Source organism: Rhinatrema bivittatum, chromosome 2 (assembly GCF_901001135.1).
Source record: "Rhinatrema bivittatum chromosome 2, aRhiBiv1.1, whole genome shotgun sequence".
NCBI classification, from domain to species: Eukaryota; Metazoa; Chordata; class Amphibia; order Gymnophiona; family Rhinatrematidae; genus Rhinatrema; species Rhinatrema bivittatum.
This window is the reverse complement of record NC_042616.1, coordinates 588,008,662-588,028,186: the sequence shown is the minus strand read 5'-3', so window position 1 is coordinate 588,028,186 and position 19,525 is coordinate 588,008,662. Positions and strand designations below refer to the sequence as shown.

The 19,525-nt window shown below is 47.4% G+C and overlaps 1 protein-coding gene across 4 annotated transcripts in view; it reads right to left on the bottom strand.

Moving 5' to 3' along the window:
• Window positions 1–19,525, bottom strand: part of MYOM1 (myomesin 1) — a 326,724-nt gene that overhangs the window by 63,749 nt on the left and 243,450 nt on the right. For all 4 annotated transcript variants that reach the window (XM_029591071.1, XM_029591066.1, XM_029591067.1 and 1 more), the window contains one exon: window positions 13,623–13,779. In XM_029591071.1, the coding sequence (XP_029446931.1) occupies window positions 13,623–13,779 (157 nt within the window). The remainder of the gene's footprint in view (window positions 1–13,622; window positions 13,780–19,525) is intronic.

Below are 19,525 nucleotides of genomic sequence, written 5' to 3'. Positions count from 1 at the left end.
AACACAATCTATGCACATTATTTTCCAATTCTGGCCTATATACACCCCTGGGAATGCCTGTTCTAAATGCAACCAGAAGTGCACACATTGTGTAACACCGCAAATACTTTTAACCGTAATGAGGGAGGACAGGTAAATTGCTATTTTTCCATGTAAATGGCTTTGAAAATTGTCCTTCCTATGGCACTCATGTTGAAATTTGTACCAAGTAGACTCAAAGCGTTATTAAGCAAATGGACCACTGCAGAATAAATGCCATAGTAGATAAAAACTATTCAAAGAATTCAAAGAAGCCTGCCAACTCAACAGATTCAACATGCAGCCATGCTGAAATCCCACCTTCCCTGCTTGAATGAATAGACTACAATGTATTGCAATGAGCCCAAAACAGACAGAACATTTCAATAAAAAGTTATTTTCTGTGATTTCTGTGCTCTAAGGGATCTCTTCTTCTTACCCTTGCAATGCTCCAAAATGCCATTGAGATCATAAGAGAACTACACTTTTTTGGTGCAGGTTTCTGATAGATTTGGTGAGAACACCTGAGGGAGATGAACATCATGTAGGGAAGAATTCAATCATCTTAAAGCAAATGTTGCTTACCTATAACAGGTGTTCTCACAGGACAGCAGGATGTTAGTCCTCACATATGGGTGACGTCACAGGATGGAGCCCTGTATGGAAAACTTTTCTGTCAAAGTTTCTATAAAGCTTTGACTGACACTGGCACACTGAGTGCACTGAGCATGCTCAGCCTGCAATTATCCCTGTGAACCACAGGTGTCTCCCTCAGTCTCGTCTTATAGCTAAAAGCGCAAGCGAAACTAAAATAAAAGTGAAAACGTATACAGACCCAACTCCGCGAGGTGGCAGGTGGGTTTCGTGAGGACTAACATCCTGCTGTCCTGTGAGAACACCTGTTACAGGTAAGCAACATTTGCTTTCTCACAGGACAAGCAGGATGGTAGTCCTCACAAATGGGTGAGTACCGAGCTGAGGATGCCCGAGAGTGCACCAAATGCACCCAAGACACGCAAAAGGCGCAATGACGGGGGTGGAATTTGGAACGGAGAGCATCCTGAAACCCTTAACGGGTTGGTGGAAGGATGTTGGGTGGTTAAACCGAAAAGTATATGAGTAGATAGACTGGCCAAACATGGAGCATGCCGGCTAGTCGTATCTAAGCAATAATGGGCTGCAACGGTATGGAGAGAGCTCCAGGTTGCAGCCTGATAAATATGTACAAGCAGCACCGGCCGAAGGGAAGCTATTGAGGCTGGGACGGACGCAACAGAGTGTGGTTACACACAGTGTTGTAGTAAAATGCCTGCTTGTTGGTAGGAAAAGAGATACAGACCGTCAATTAGGAGGAATAGGTCTGTTTGCCCACTGGAACTCGCAGCTTGACTCTTGCCACAGAAGGAAAGAGTTAGGTGGAATTTCTATGGAGTGTAGTGCGATCTAGATAGAATGCAAGTGCATTATTACTGTCCAAGGAGTGGAAAAACCCTCTTGCTTTGGTGAGAGAGAGGTGTTGGGAAAAATGGGCAGAGTATATTCTAAGTAAGGCGAGATGCAACGTCTACCTTAAGAAGGATATGAAGTTGAATACGTAAAACCACTCGGTCACGGAGGAACGCAGGGTCGGATGAGTATGTAACAAGGTGTATAACTCACTGACCCTATTGGCAGAAGTGATGTTTATGAGGGAAAGAATTTCCCATGCCAAACTGTGAAATGAGAGGAATAGAAAGGCTTGAACGGAGAATGTATGAGACTTATAAGCACGAAATATAGGTTCCATTCCGTGACTAGTGAAAATAGAGGCAGCTTGATCAGTGGATAATCCATGGTAAGCTGACTCAGAAGGGGTTTACTGTTAATTGGGTATCCCCACTCCTAAACGATACACCAATTGGAACAGAGGTGTACCTATGTGGAGGATGTCTGGGGAGCAGAATACGAGGGAGCAAGAGAAAAGAGTGGTATAGAAAAAAGAAAAAGTGTAATACCCTTTTGTATGCATCTTGTGGTAAATCATGCCATTTTGAATGGTAGGATTTATGTGTGGAAGGTTTTGTGACGCTACCAGTACTTGAGAACTTCAGTGAGTCTACGATTTGTGACTGACTGGTGAGAAGGCGAATTGGTTACTGGTGTGATAGACTGAGAAGTATGGGAAGCATACTGGTCTCGGCCAGGACGTGGGTCTGAGGAACAGTGAACCCGTCCTGGTTCAAATTAGAAGAGTGCTGGCTATGAGAGGCAGTGGAAGAGACACATTTAAGAGGGCGTTGATGGAAGAAAGGGGTCTATGGGAACGCATTGGAAACATGTGTAGGGTGTAGAATCTGTGCACTGTATGGTTCGATTCGGACACAGAGGGCAAGTTCGGTTGACCTCAGTGCTAGAAGATTTTTCTCACCACACATGTAGTCCGAGACCATTCGAGATGATAGACACCTATATGGAGAAGGTCTGCTAGTGCGTTCAATAAGTGTCTTAGATAAGTGGCCCGAGGATGCATAGAGTGAGCAAGGGCCAAGGGTAGAGCTGCGCAGCTTCCTTGCAGAGCAGCTAAGAGGTTGTGCGTGCTTGTGTGTTGGAAAGCACATTGTCCCTATGCTGTCTGTCTATATGCACAAAGATTTGTTGCAGAGGCAGTATTGGAAGGCCTAAGGGTATAACTCATGGCTACAAGCTCCAGGAAGTTTATGTGAAACTGTGCCTGGAGCGGAATAAACGCATATTGGGTTGAGAAGATTTTAGGTCAAACTTACAACCCTGAGTAAATGCGAGCATGAGCAGGATCAGACTAGGTTTTGGTTTTAGATCTGCAATATAGATGAGGGACGAAAGCAGTTGAACAGCTTAGACCCACTGATAATGGAATTTCACTGAATCTAACCCATAGCAGTTTTGGATCTATGAGGAAAATGCATAGTGAAAAAACCCTATAGCCCGACAATGAAGAATTGAAGGGCTGAGGTTATGGAATATGCGTGCAGGGACATGTAGGAATTTATTAGAATGTCTGTGCGGTTGCTGGACAGGAAGGTCATTGTGACTGCGGTGTCCAGAAGTGTTGTATAAGGGATTGATGGCAGTGACAGTAATCCCAGATAGTAAATTTATAGTGAGTCATGAAGAAGTTAGAACTCCTTGCGTGGACTGACTGTGGTTATGTAGCTGTCCATGCAAGGAAAGCGTGAATGATGTTGCACTCTGTAGTGAAACAGCAGTCACAGATAGTGATTCAATGAAATACCCTAGTTGCCGAAGCTGGTGCAACCGCAGAGTTTGGGATTGTAATATTGTTGACTCACCATGAAACACATAGAAAGATTAGAGGTAATGTACTTCCTGCGATATGGAAGCATGGTGACGAGAGATACCATTTTACCTGTGCCTTCTGAAGAAAGTTGGTATTTCTGAGGTCCAGGATGGGCGGAGAGTAACTACTTTCTGTTGAAAGAAAGAATAGTGTAATTAAATCTCCCCAACCCCCCTCCCTCCTGCACTTTGTAGCATCTGGGGGAGTGTACTGGGAACCTTGGTACAAAGTGGGGTGGCTGCTCTGATATCTGGCCAGTTGGGAGACCAGGATGTGTCCAACTAGTGGGGCTGATGTAATCTGGATATCATGTAACCTCCCACGGGAGTGTGAGCGGTAAAGTCTTACCCGCATTTCTGTGTGCTGTACAAGGAGACATCGAGACCTGTCATCAGGCTTCGAGGTGGACTTGCACTTGAGGCAGTATTTGCTGGATCTCGTGTTTAGCAGATCAGCGAATTCATCTGGAACTTTGGTTCTGAATTAGGAACCAGAAGCCAGAGTATTAATCAGTTCAGAGCCCTGTTGCTGAAAATGGGAGGATGTCCTGATGCAATCCCAAAGATATGATAGAGAGGTTCTCTTGGTATTGTGGCTGACATAGCTAGCAATAGCGATATGTGACACTAATACGGTTCTTGGAAGGTAGATTACATAGAACTTTTCAAACCATATGGCCCGAATTAGAGAACACATCTCAATAGGAATGCTGCAGAAGTGGGTACTTACTATCCGACATGGATCGCCGAAGGACGAGCCGGTGAAGTTTGCTGGCTCTGTGGATTTCAGGAGTCATCGAGAGGTAGCCTGTCGGACGTAGACGTCCGTCTCAACTCTGATGCCTGGTATGGTGGCGCAGGTATAGAGGAGACAGGCTGAGCATGGCTGGCACTACCACAGTAATTTTGTGGAGGGCCACAATCCTGCATCGATGTCGGTGGGGCACGCCTCGAGAACAGGGGTGAACCTGGCCCTCATCGCAGCGGCTCGATGTCTCGTGACACCAGTGCAGAATTCTTCGGAATTCGTTCCGGTGTATCTGGAGCACCAAGGATTGCCAGCACTGTGCGGAACAGTGGCGATGGCAGTGGTGATATTGCTCGGCCCGGGCATTCTCCAGCATCGAGAAAGAAAGCACCGATGTGCTGGATGGCGTCGGTGGTGGACGGTCACTGTGTCGGTGACGATGTGTGCCACAATGCTCGGCCCGGTCTTTCCCAGCGCCGAGATGGATGCCCTCGCTGTCCTGGATGGCAAATGATGATGGACTGTCAGCATGCCTACACTGCTCCTGGCACTATGTAGTGTCATAGGCTAATATGGAGCTTTAATAAGAACCCAAAGCATGGAGCACTGTGTTTAGGTGAGGGCATTACGTGGAGGTGCTATGTCAGTATTGACGGTGTCGATGGCGGCCGAAGCATCCTTAAGGGTATCGTCAAAAATATATATGAAAAAACGTCGATGATCCAGGCAGAGCAACAATGACTGTAATGGAAGCACTGACGGCATTGGCGTAGGTATCTATGAAAATGACGTGGCATCGAATAATCGAAAAAACATAGTTGGCATCAGAAAAAATGATACCGGCATCGACGGAGTCGATGACTGCATCGATAGGAACGTCAAAGACACAGATGGAAATGATGTGGGCGTCGAGGGCATCGATGTATGGAGGTGGGCGCTGACGGCATCGGTGGCATGGCCAAGGGCATCGATTGGATCAACTCGGGCACCAATGGCATCAATGGCATCGATACCACCAACATGGGCACCGATGGCACCGACATGGGCACCGATGGAATCGATGTTGGCATGGATGCCATTGATGGAATCGACCCAGGCATCAATGCCACCATCCTGGGCATCAATGCCATCAACCTGGGCATCGATATCATTGATGGAATCGACATGGGCATCGATGCCATCAACCTGGGCATCAATATCATCGATGGAATCGACCCAGGCATTGATGCCACTGACGGAATCGACCCTGGCATCGATGTCCCTGATGGAATCGACCCTGGCATGGATGCTATCAATGGAATTGATCTGGGCATCGATGCCATGGACCATGGCATCAATGGAAATGTCCTGAGCATTGATGACATCGATAAAATAAAGGATGGCATCGATGGAAGTGCCCTGGGCGACAGTGGCGTCGACCCGGGCATGGATGGCACAGACGACACAAAGGTATGCATCAATGGCATCCACCCGGGCGATGATGGCACCGATGAAACCCAAGGGAAAATCAGTGCCATGGATGAAAAACATGGATGGCACTGATAGAAACGATGCAGGGATCAATGACATCAAAGTACCGCAGGGGGAGGGGTACCGATGGCATATAAGAATCCAGGATGGTCTGAAGGGGGTACCGACGGTAGTGAGGCATTATGACATTTTCCGTTTCATTCACCATTCCCTTTCTAATAATTCCCAACATTCTGTTTGCTTTTTTGACTGCCGCAGCACACTGAACCGACGATTTCAACGTGTTATCCACTATGATGCCAAGATCTCTTTCTTGGGTTGTAGCACCTAATATGGAACCTAACATTGTGTAACTATAGCATGGGTTATTTTTCCCTATATGCATCACCTTGCACTTATCCACATTAAATTTCATCTGCCATTTTGATGCCCAATTTTCCAGTCTCAAAAGGTCTTCCTGCAATTTATCACAATCTGCTTGTGATTTAACTACTCTGAACAATTTTGTATCATCTGCAAATTTGATTATCTCACTCATCTTATTTCTTTCCAGATCATTTATAAATATATTGAAAAGTAAGGGTCCCAATACAGATCCCTGAGGCACTCCACTGCCCACTCCCTTCCACTGAGAAAATTGTCCATTTAATCCTATTCTCTGTTTCCTGCCTTTTAGCCAGTTTGCAATCCACGAAAGGACATCGCCACCTATCCCATGACTTTTTACTTTTCCTAGAAGCCTCTCATAAGGAACTTTGTCAAACGCCTTCTGAAAATCCAAGTATACTACATTTACCGGTTCACCTTTATCCACATGTTTATTAACTCCTTCAAAAAAGTGAAGCAGATTTGTGAGGCAAGACTTGCCTTGGGTAAAGCCATGCTGACTTTGTTCCATTAAACCATGTCTTTCTATATGTTCTGTGATTTTGATGTTTAGAACACTTTCCACTATTTTTCCTGGCACTGAAGTCAGGCTAACCGGTCTGTAGTTTCCCAGATCGCCCCTGGAGCCCTTTTTAAATATTGGATTTATATTAGCTATCCTCCAGTCTTCAGGTACAATGGATGATTTTAATGATAGGTTACAAATTTTTACTAATACGTCTGAAATTTCATTTTTTAATTCCTTTAGAATTCTGGGGTGTATACCATCCGGTCCAGGTGATTTACTACTCTTCAGTTTGTCAATCAGGTCTACCACATCTTCTAGGTTCACCGTGATTTGATTCAGTCCATCTGAATCATTACCCATGAAAACCTTCTCCGGTACGTGTACCTCCCCAACATCCTCTTCAGTAAACACCGAAGCAAAGAAATCATTTAATCTTTCCGCGATGGCCTTATCTTCTCTAAGTGCCCCTTTAACCCCTTGATCATCTAACGGACTGACTGACTCCCTCACAGGCTTTCTGCTTCGGATATATTTAAAAATGGCTTTAACTGTGAGTTTTTGCCTCTATGGCCAACTTCTTTTCAAATTCTCTCTTAGCCTGTCTTATCAATGTCTTACATTTAGCTTGCCAACGTTTATGCATTATCTTATTTTCTTCTGTTGGATCCTTCTTCCAATTTTTGAATGAAGATCTTTTGGCTAAAATAGCTTCTTTCACCTCCCCTTTTAACCATGCCGGTAATCATTTTGCCTTCTTTCCACCTTTCTTAATGTGTGGAATACATCTGGACTGTGCTTCTAGAATGGTATTTTTTAACAATGTCCATGCCTCTTGCACATTTTTTACTTTTGTAGCTGCTCCTTTCAGTTTTTTTCTAACAATTTTTCTCATTTTATCAAAGTTTCCCTTTTGAAAGTTTAGCACGAGAGCCGTGGATTTGCATACTGTTCCTCTTCCAGTCATTAATTCAAATTTGATCATTATTGCCAAGCGGCCCCACTACCGTTACCTCTCTCACCAAGTCCTGTGCTCCACTGAGAATTAGATCTAAAATTGCTTCCTCTCTCGTCGGTTCCTGAACCAATTGCTCCATAAAGCTATCATTTATTCCATCCAGGAACGTTAGCTCTCTAGCATGTCCCGATGATACATTCACCCAGTCAATATTGGGGTAACTGAAGTCTTATAAAGCAAGCATCTTAAAGGCGTCCCCCGACATGGTCCCGTGTTTCGCCTCGGGCTGCATCGGGAGGGAGCATAGGCATTTCAAAAAGCAAGCTGACTGCAGAGTAAGTTCACATATGGCAGGGAGCGCCATATGTGAACTTACTCTGCAGTCAGCTTGCTTTTTGAAATGCCTATGCTCCCTCCCGATGCAGCCCAAGGCGAAACACGGGACTTTGTCGGGGGATGCCTTTAAGATGCTTGCTTTATAAGTCAGTGGAGTTGCCGTATCCAAACAATAAACAATCTCTGTGCTTCAAAAAACTGGATTGAAATTTATTGGGATAGAATTCCTATATCTGCACTTCTTGTCTGGATGTTATTGGTTTAAGTGTAGCAGTGCTCTGTTGTGTTCCTGGTAACTGAAGTCTCCCATTATTACCGCACTACCAATTGGGTTAGCTTCCCTAATTTCTCTTAGCATTTCACTGTCCGTCTCACCATCTTGACCAGGTGGACGGTAGTATACTCCTATCACTATAGTCTTCCCTAACACACAAGGGATTTCTACCCATAAAGATTCAATTGTGCATTTAGTCTCATGCAGGATGTTTATCCTGTTGGACTCTATGCCATCCTGGACATAAAGTGCCACACCGCCTCCCGGGTGCTCCTCTCTGTCATTGCGATATAATTTGTACCCCAGTATAGCACTGTCCCATTGGTTGTCCTCCTTCCACCATGTCTCTGAGATGCCAATTAAGTCTATGTCATCATTCACTGCTATACATTCTAATTCTCCCATCTTACTTCTAATTCTCCCATCTTACTTCTTAGACTTCTGGCATTAGCATACAAACATTTCAAAGTTTGTTTTTTGTTTGTATTTTCATTCTGCTTTTTAATTGATAGGGATAAGTTATTTTATTTATTTATTATTTATTTATTTATTTATTGTTTTTGTTATACCGAGTTTCATGACTAATATCACATCAACCCGGTTTACAGCTAACAATGTGTGTAGGGTAAAGTGTAACATAATAAACAAATTTCCCAATTGCAACTTTAAATACAGTAAAACAATAATAAGGATGTGAGAAAGTTACAATAAAACAGGGAAAATTAACTAGGATCAGAAAAGGGGGGGAGAGAGTGAATAAAGAGATATTTACAAATCAGACAGTTAGAATTTTTTAGCTCAGGTGAGTTTTTAGTTACAGGCACTTGGACTACTTTTCTTATTATTGGAACCTCACTGTCGGGATGCCCTAATTCTAATGCATCATTAGTATCCTTTGAAGATACCTCTCTCCAAACCATGCACTGCTGAACGACTGGGCTCCTTGATCAGCATAGTCTGTTCTGTTAATCTTGTCGTACTTGCCAACCTTTTCCCTGCAGGAACCTTTGCAAGCCAAGTCCTCCTTCACCCCATTCCTGCTAACATAACTCACAGAGACACCTATAAGCTGTCTGGGCTCCATTTCCCTGAGATTGTGGCATAACCTGTTTGGCTGCTGGAGGTATTGCTAGATTCCCTCCATGCTGTGCTGTGAGACAGATCTCTGCAGGACTGTGTACAACTGATGTCTAAGAGTGAGATAACTGGCACAATTAACTTGAGTTAATTAGTTGATTTGAGAAATGCAGGTTGACTTTGAGTTAATGCAGGTTTACTGCATAACTTGTCATAATAGTGCTTTTCTCTATAAAATTCAGAATCTTAAAAACAAAACTATATCTACTGTATTATACATTATATACTTATGCTGCTATAATAAAACTGATTAACTACTTCACATACGTGTAAGTTTTGGCTCTATTAAACTACTGAACTAGGATCATAGGTAATCTAATTAATTAGGTAATCTATTCTGTATTCAAATTACCCTACAATCACACATAAAGAAGAAAACCACAAACTCTAGAGAAATCAACTGTTTTCTTTAAAAAAAAACAAACAAACCCCAAAAAGCCTTTCAGTGTATTAGCACTATAGGTTTGTGAGGGACATATCAACATGACCAATTTGTTACTTAGTTTAGTTGTAGTGCCCTTGTAAGTATAATGAGTCCTTTGCACTGCAGTGAGGTTGGTACTGCCTGGCTAGCGAACCAGCTAGGCCCCCGCCAGCAGCAAGCAGACACACTGATGCTAGAACTAGGACTAGACTTCACCTGGACCAGCCTCTTTCCCCTCAGGTTGAACCTTTGGGTTCTGAGGCTGGCAGGACTTAGACGACGGTGAACCAAGAGAGAGTCCAGAGATGGGCCAAGAGTCAGGGCAGGCAGTAAGCAAGACGTAGTCCAAGCTGAATTCAGGCCAAAACAGACATGACACAGAGGGACAAGACAGACAAGGCAGGGAGACTGCACAAGATAACAAAAGCAGAGTAAGGGCAGGGATGGACAAGACAAGGCTGGACAAGGCAGGGCCAGAAGAGACTAGGCTGGACAAGGCAAGGCAAGGCATGAGTCAGAGCACAGCATGAACAGGAACCAGACCGTAACTCACTCTGCAAATGAGCAGGAGGATATGTTGCAAAAGCGGCATGTGAAATGAGGCTGGGGTTTAAATAACAAGCCGAGCTGATGTCATCAGATTTGCGGTGGCCAAGCTTCCTGCTACAGGGTCCTCAAGTAGCAGATGTGTGCATGCACCTATGGCAGCCTAGCAGTGAAGAGAAAGTCTGCATTGGCCACGTCCAAGGAGCTAATGGTGGCATTGGGGTGAGTGCAACCAACTGTGGCCTTCCCACAGCCGGCCAAATGTGACAGTTCTCCCCCCTTCAAACCCCCTCCCAAGTCTTCTGTTTCTGTCTTCTGGGGAGAATGCTGATGGGATACTTTTACCATCTGGGGAACTGGGAGGTTTGACATGAGTTCCAGAGGTGATTCTGAGACTTGTTCGGTTTTAGAAGAACATACTGTAAAAGAGCATCTGCCGGTTGATCCTCTTCTGCAGGAGAGGAGCCTTCAAAGAGAAAAGAGTGTAGCTTGTGTGTCTCTGGGTTGTCGTGTTGAATGAGGACAGTCCCTGCTTTCTTGGTGGTGACATCTACCTCTACAATGAAGGGTTTCAAGAAATTCAGGCAGTCATCAGAGTTGCGAGGCGATTGCTTAAAGTAGGTTGATAAACAATGTGTATTGGAGCGGCAGCCCAGCTGGTCAGGCAAGGTGGTCTGAGCCACCATAACTGAAGGCAGGACCAGGGCAGCACAATGCTTTTGGTAGGATGGGCCTCAATGGGTAATCTGCAGTGTAGGCCAGTGACTAGAAGGCTGGTGGAGTCTGATCCAGGGTAACCCAAGAATGGCAGGGTTGACTGCCTTAGGGAGCACTTAGAATTCAATGCTTTTCCAATGTGATGGACAAGGTGGCCATGATCACATAGTTGGGCAGAGGCTCACCATAGACTGAAGAAATGGTGCAGGGTGTGGTCAAGGTGGTAGTGGGCCAGCCATACTGGTGCAGTAATGACTCCTGCATGAAATTGCCCCCGCTCCAGAATCAAGTAATGCCTTAGTTTAGACAGTTGCTTCTCAAAGATAAGACACACAGGTACCACCAGCTGTGGAGAGGGGGCTGGGTGACTCAGGTCTGTCTTCCCAATTAAGCCCTCTTCAGAGGAGTTCCTGGCTTCTCAAGGCAGTGGCTAGCAAAATGCCCCTATACAGTGCATTAGAGGCAGAGGTTATTCTGTCTTTGCCTCTGTTTCTCTTCCTCTGAGAGCCAAGACCTACCCAACTGCATGGGTTCTTCAGGGGCAATAATCATTAAAGGGTCAGAGGTGGGCTTTAGGGATGCTGGAGGTTAGTAGCCAAACATAACAGTCGATGGGCTGTTGTCTTCTCCTGGACTTGGCTCCTGGAAACTTAGATCCATATGGATAGCCAGGGCAATGAATGCTTCCAGAGAGAATGGAAAATCCTGACTTTCCAGTTCATCCTTTATTTTCCCAGCTAACCCTTGCCAGAAGATGGTTGTTTGACTGTCCTCACTCCAGCCTAGCTCAGAGGCCAGGGTGTGAAATTCTACTGCATACTCACCCACAGTGTGAGTGCCTTGGCAGAGATGTAGCAGTTCCATGGCTGCAGACAAGACACAACCAGGCTTATCAAAGATCAGATGAAACTGTCTTACAAATTTCTCAAGGCTCACAAAAAGTGGCTCATATTGTTCCCACAAGGGAGAGGCCCAGGCAAGGGCAGGGCTGTCCAATAAGAAGAGTATATATATATGTCACCTTAATACGGTCTGATGGAAAAGAGGCACCTGAAGTTCAAAATGCCTGTTACATACATTAAGGAATCCTCTACATTCCTTGAAGTTACCACTATACCAGGGAGGTAGTGTAAGATGCAATGTAGATTCCGGAGTTTGAATGGGACTGGGTGGAGGATTCACTGGAGCTGGCAGCTGGGTCTGCACGATGTTTAAGCAATAAGCCAGTCCTCGAAGTAAACTGCTGCTGTGCATGCTGGGTTAAATCTTGAAGAAGACCAGCCAGGCTATTCAACCATCCCTGTTGTTGCTGCTGCATCTGGAGAACCAATCTGGCAATGGCCTCTACTGGGGAAGAGTTCACTGAGCTGATGGCCTTCAAAACCAGTGAGGATAGTGAGCCCTTTGTGCTGTGGTAAGATTGGTACTGCTCAGCTGGTGAACCAGCTAGGCCCCATATGCAGACACGTTGATGCTAGAACGAGGGATAGACTTCACCTAGACCAGCCTCTTCCCCTGCAGATTGAGCTCTTGGTTTCTGAGGCCAGCAGGAATTAGGTGACGTGATCCAAGAAAGAGTCCAGAGATGGGCCAAGAGTCAGGGCAGGAAGCAAGCACTATGGAGGCAAAAGTCCTAGCTGAGGTCAGAATCGAAGGATCAGACCGAAAAAGACAAGACATAGACGAGCAAGACAGATAAGGCAAGACAATGATAAGGCAGGGAGACTGGGGAAGACAACAGAGACAGGGCAAGAGCAGGAACAGAATGCCACAGGGAAAGAAAGTGAGACTGGATGAGGTTGGATGAGGCAAGGCTGTATGAGGCTGGACAAGGCAAGACTGAGCGAGGCAATGCTAGGTGAGGCAGGGCCAGAAGAGGCCAGGCTGGATGAGGCAAGGCGCAAGCTGGAGCAGAGCAGGAACAGGAACCAGACCGCAACTCACTCTGCAAACAAGCATGAGGACCTGTTGTGAAGGCAGGTTGTGGAATGAGGCTGGGGGTTTAAATACCCAGCCTTGCTGATGTCATCAGAGGTGCGCTGACCAAGCTTCCCACCATGGGGCCCTCAAGTAGCAGATGTGTGTGCGCATCTAAGGCGGCCTAGCCATGAAGAGGGAGTCTGCATCGGTGGTGTTGGGGTGAGTGCGGCCGGCCAAATGTGACAGCCCTTTTAAGAGGGAAAGTAAATCATAAAAACATCTTTCCCAAAATATGAAGCAACCAGTCTAATTAATCAGCACCAAATATACATTTTGACACTTAAAAATATGTTTGTCGTTTAGCAGCAAAAGTAAATGAAAAAAATTAACACTAAAAATAGACATTTGGAGATTGTTTTAAACTATACTAGGTTAAAAATCCAAAATATTCTATATTTAACAGTTAAAGTTTATATGGTATCAATATAATTTGTTGTGATTTTGTGCCTTAGAATTGTTACACAGAAACACAGAGATAATGGCAGATAAGGACTATAAAGCCCATCTAATCTGCCCAATTGAATTCCTGTTGCATTGCCTTAGACCCTCATAGATCTCTCTCTTCCCTTCATTCCAGAGCCAAAGATTAAAGACACAATAATTATATACTATCTGCCGATAATCTGTTATTAAAAAGAACACATCCAAAAGGAATCCAAGATTATATATGGATGTTAAATCCCTGATAAATGTTAATAAATCATGTTAAGATGTACATTCTGAACTAGGCGTTGGAACTGCATAAATTAGATTGGTCTGCAACATTTAATGACACACAGCAATATTGTACTGTTTGGCTTTCATTACCTGTCTCCTTTGGTCTCAATAGATACTCGAGATGAGTCCTCAATTCCTTCATAATCTTTGGACCAAATGAACTTGGAATCTGGAGCAAGCTGATCACATTCAAAGTTCAGTGAAATAACACCGTTCTCATCCACTTCTGCTACTACCTCCTTGGTGCCTAGAAGATCAAACAAGGATTACCCCACATCTCTCTGGACAATAATTTGCAAGAAAGTAATTTAATAAAAAGTATTCAGGTAGACTGCTCTGCTTTTGGGTTCAAGTGTAACTTCCAATACACTGTACTGTACAGAAGCTATCAATCAGATGTGAAAAGTAAATTTATAAACTTAGATTTACATTATTCTCTACAACTGATTTCTCATGCTGGTTCTGAATGAAATTAAAATATTTTCTGCCTGTACTTTCCAAGTTTACAGGGCTCTCCTAATTTTCAAGTCTGAATACTTTCACTTCTAATTAAGAAGTTAGCCGGCTAAATGACTATTTGGGAACATATCTGGCTAAAAGGAAAATTAGCTCTTACCTGTTAATTTTTGTTCCTGTAGAACCACGGATCAGTCCAGACAGTGGGTTGAGCCTCCTTTCCAGCAGGTGGAGACAGACCAAAACTGAAAGGATATCCTATATGAGGACAGAGCCTATCCTGTAACCCTTCAGTATAACTATTGTCAAAGCAGAAAAATAAGAAAGACCCAAATAGGATCAAGCAAGTAACCATAAAGCTCAATAGAGCAACTAGAGAACAGTAAGACAAATATGGTATACCTATATGCTCTTGCATATACTTGGTATGAAAAAGCGACCAAGGCTTCCGGTGTAATTGCTCAGTATTCTTGCACAACAAAGGGAATAATAGAATCTGCAAACCTGTAAGAAACAAGCTTCGAGAGGACATAAAAAAGACAGACAGGGAAGGGCATCTGGACTGATCCGTGGTACTACAGGAATGAAAATTAACAGGTAAGAACTCATTTTCCTTTCCCTGTACGTACCCGGATCAGTCCAGATGGTGGGATGTACCAAAGCTTCCCTAAACCGGGTGGGACCGAGAAAGTCCCGCTCGAAGCACTTGCCGCCCAAAGGAACCGAAAACCGGAGTGTGCACATCCAGACAGTAGTGCTGGGCAAAGGTATGCAAGGATGTCCAAGAGGCGGCCCTGCAAATCTCCTGCGGAGAGACAGATTGACACTCCACCCAAGAAGTAGCCTGAGAATGCAGAGAATGAGCCTTCAGGCCCTCAGGAACTGGTCGACCTTGACAAAGATATGCCGAAGATATGGCTTCTTTCAACCACCGCGCAATCGTAGTCTTAGAAGCCAGTTTACCTTGGTTGGGACCACTCCAAAGAACAAAGAGATGGTCCGAAATGCGAAAGTCATTGGTAACCTGGAGATAGCAAAGCAGGACTCGTTTGACATCTAGACGACAGAGATCGCTCCCAGCTGTACCCGCAATCTCCTCTGGAGAAAACAAAGGGAGTTCTACCGACTGGTTGACATGGAAAGTGGAAACAACTTTAGGCAAGAAAGAAGGAACTGTTTTGAGAGAGATCCCTGAATCAGAAAAACGCAAGAAGGGCTCCCGACAGGACAACACTTGAATCTCGGAGATCCGCCGAGTGGAAGAAATAGAGACCAGAAAGACAGTTTTGAGTGTGAGGACCTTGAGCGTAGCATGGCGAAGAGGTTCAAACGGAGCCTCACAGAGAGCACAAAGGACCCGGTTGAGACTCCATGATGGGCATGTGGCATGAGAGGGAGGGTGGAGATGTTTAACGCCCCTCAAAAACCGAATCACGTCCGGATGCCCACTAGGGAATGACCTTCCACTCGACCCAAGAGAGAGCCGAGCACAGAGACCTGAACTCGCAGAGAACTGAAGGAGAGACCCTTCTGAAGAAAAGAAAGAACCACAGAGACCGAGGTGGAGCGGGCTGGGATACCCGCCTCCGCACAAACAGACTCAAAAACTTTCCAGATGCGCACATAGGCCAGGGAAGTCGACTGTTTCTGGGCCCGTAGTAAGGTGGAGATGACCTCCTCCTTATACCCTTGACGCCTCAGGCGTCGCTGTTCAAAAGCCAGGCCGCTAGACAGAAGCGATTGGCCTGGTCGAAAAATACAGGCCCCTGTCGAAGAGACGAGGTAGATGACCAAGTCGCAGGGGCCCGTCCGTCGCCAGGTTGACGAGATCTGCCAACCACGGTCTTCATGGCCACTCGGATGCTACCAGAATCACTGGTCCCCGGTGGAGTTCGATTCTTCTGAGAACTTTTCCCACCAGGGGCCACGGGGGGAACACGTACAGGAGGACGTCCGCTGGTCAAGGCAGGGCCAGAGCATCCACGCCCTCTGAGCCGTGCTCCCTCCAGCGGCTGAAGAACTGATTTGCCTTGGAATTGCGCAGAGTCGCCCATGAGGTCTAGGTGGGGTGGACCTCACCTGTTCACTATCAGAGCCATGGCCGCATCCGAGAGTTCCCACTCCCCCGGATCAAGCGCTTGTCGGCTGAGGAAGTCGGCCTAGATATTCTCCTTGCCCGCAATGTGGGAGGCCGCCAAGCACTGCAGATGTCGTTCCACCCAGGCGAAGAGATGGCTGGCTTCCAGGGCCATCAGGGGACTGCGAGTGCCCCCTTGGTGATTGATGTAGGCCACTGTGGTAGAGTTGTTGGAGAGGACTCTTACCGCCTTGCCACGAAGAAGGGGGAGGAACTCCTGAAGGGCCAGGCATACCGCCAGGGTCTCTAACCGATTGATGTGCCAGCGAGCCTGAGTCATGGCCCAGGTTCCCTGGGTAGATTGGGAGAGACAAACCGCACCCCAGCCCGACAGACTGGCATCCTTGGTCACTATTGTCCACTGTGGCGCTTCGAGAGGCATCCCCTGAAGGAGATGAGAGAGCGACAGCCACCACTGCAAGTCGCCGACTGTAGAGTCCGAGAGCGGGAGAACTATGTGGAACTGTTCCGACACTGGCTGCCAGCGGGATAGCAAAGCTTTCTGTAACGGACGCATATGAGCAAAAGCCCAGGGTACTAGGTCAATGGTGAAAGCCATGGATCCCAAGACCTGCAGATAGTCCCAGGCCGTCGGGAAAGATAAGGCAATCAGGTTCTGGATCTGCTCGATTAGCTTGAGGGCGCGTGCATGCGGTAGGAAGACCTTGCCTACTCGGGTATCGAAGTGGGCTCCCAGGAACTCTAACTCTTGGGAGGGCTGAAGGTTGCTCTTGGAGAAGTTCACTATCCACCCGAGGGAAGCGAGAAGAGATAATATGTGATCCACCGCCTGTTGACAGGAAGCCGCCGACTTGGCCCTGATGAGCCAGTCGTCCAGATAAGGATGGACAAGGATTCCCTCCCGGCGCAGCACCGCCGCGACCACCACCACTACCTTTGTGAAGGTGCGAGGCACAGTCGTGAGACCGAAAGGAAGAGCCCGGAACTTGAAGTCCTGATTGAGAATGTGGAAGCGAAGATACTTCTGGTAGTCGTGGTGAATAGGAATATGGAAGTACGCCTCTGCGAGATCGAGCGAAGCGAGAAACTCTCCGGGACGAACCACCGCTATGACTGCTCACAGGGTTTCCATGCGGAAGTGAGGAATTTTGAAGGCCCGATTGACCCTCTTGAGGTCCAGTATCGGGCAAAAGGACCTGTCCTTTTTGGGAATGATGAAGTAAATAGAATACTGGCCGGTGCCAAGCTCTCTCTGGAACTGGGACCACCGCGCCCAGGTCCAAGAGTTTGGACAGAGTTTGTTCCACTGCGTCCCTCTCGGACCGTCCGCATGGCGAGAAAAGAAAAAGATCCGGGAGGTCTCGAACAATCTCGAAGGCGTACCCGTCTCTGATAATGTCGAGGACCCACTGATCAGACATGATTTTGACCCATTCCTGGAAGAACAGTGAGAGGCAGCCGCCGAGGTAAGGGACCGAGGAATGAGTCAGCTGAACTTCATTGCGTGGCAGGCTTAGGGGTGGCACGCGTGGGCTGGCCCTCCCACAAGGGCCACCGCCCACGAAAGGACTGTGACCAGGATTGAGCACGAGAAGAACCCCTCGAGGAACTACCCCGCCCACGCGGAGCGTAACGACGCTGACCCCTGAATCGAGGACGAGAGGGCGCGTAAGACCAGGCAGGTTTAGGATGGTCCTCCGGGAGCTTGTGGACCTTGTTGTCAGCCAAGGAATCCATAAGCTTCTCAAGGTCCTCCCCAAAAAGCATCTTACCTTTGAAAGGCAACATGCCTAGCCAGGCTTTGGAAGACTGATCGGCCGACCAGGTGCGTAGCCAGAGGAGCCTCCGGGCAGACACCGCCGAAGCCATCGCCTTCACCTGAACACGGACCAGATCATAGAGGGCATCCGCCCCTTAAGCGATTACGGCTTCTAGATGCTCAGTCTGCTCTGCCTCAGCCGGCAGAAGTTCTTGGGTGCAGAGTAATTGTTGAACCCATCTGAGGCCTGCTCGCAGCATGAGGCTGCTGCAGCAAGTCGCCCGGCACGAGAGCCAGGACTTCGAAGATGCGTTTCAGGTGAGCCTCTAGCTTACAATCCTGTGCGTCCTTGAGAGCCGTCGATCCCTCTAACGGAATCGTGGTGTGCTTGGTGACTGCTGAAACATAAGAATCCACAGAGGGATACTTCAGCATTTCCAAACATTCCTCCGGGAGGGGGTAGAGTTTGTCCATGGCACACCCCACCCGGAGAGCCCCCTCAGGGGCCTCCCATTCCCATAGGATCAGGAGCTTAAGCATGGGGTGGAAGGGAAAAGCGGTAGCCGGAGCCCTGAGCCCCCCCAGGACCGGATTCATATCCTTGGGCAGGGAGTCCATCAGGTTATCCACAGTGGGACCCTCCAAGCCCAATTCCTGCAGGATGAAAGGGATGAGGGGCTCTAATTCCTCTTTACGGAACAAACGAAGGGCTCTGGGGTCATCCCCTTCCAGAGGGGGTGTATCCTCCGAATTCGGGGAAACGGCGGGGTCCGGGAACCCTGGATCCACCGGGGAGGTGGGCACCCCTCGGGTCACCCGCACCCTAACCGGCTCCTGGGGCTCTGCAGCCGGGCCAGAAATCAACGGTGCGGAGCGAGGGATTTTTTTGGGGGGGGGATCGGGGGGGCTTTCGTCCTCCTCCTACAAGTTGGCTAAATAAGATTTGTGCATGAGGAGGACGAATTCCGCAGAAAAAGGGACCCTGGATTTCCCGGGGGGGGGGGGGGGGGGGGGGGGGGGGGAAGGGGGGGCGAAGGGGGGGTTGGGACCCCTCTCCTGGGGACCCGCGGGGCTCAAATCGGGGGGTATTTAAAAAAATTCGGGCCTCCCAGCCTCAGGCAGCTCTGAAAACGGAGCCGCTAAATATCCAAGATGGCCACCGTTCTCGGGCTTTGCCGACTCGGGAACGGCCTAGCCATGCCGGAGGGAGATGATCCCCGGGCTGGATTTGCTTGTCCTGCCGAGGAGGGGCCTTCCCCACCCAGCAGGCAAGCAGAGCAAAGCCCCTGACGCGAAAAACGCGGAGAGGGCAGCCCATAAGAGAGGCAGGCTGCCTGCCGCGGCATAGCAGAGCCGCGATTGAAGAAAAAAAAGTAGAAAAACAGCTTTGATTGACAGCCTGCAGGCCCGGAGTGAAGCAGGAGGGAATCCTGCTGACTCCTGCCTGTCTGGTTGCCGGTTCAAGGCCTGCGAGGACCAGAAAAAATAAAAATACTGATCTACTGCTGCAAATAAGTTAGAGGTAGGGGAATACCTGCAACTTATTGAAACTTTACAAATTTACCTTTTCTTTTTTTTTTTTTTTTACTGAGTGCAGCAGCGGGTTCTACACCCTCTCGGCAGCCAGATGGGGGGGAGACGAGACCCGGAGGGACCCGGTCCCCACACCTGGAAGCGTTT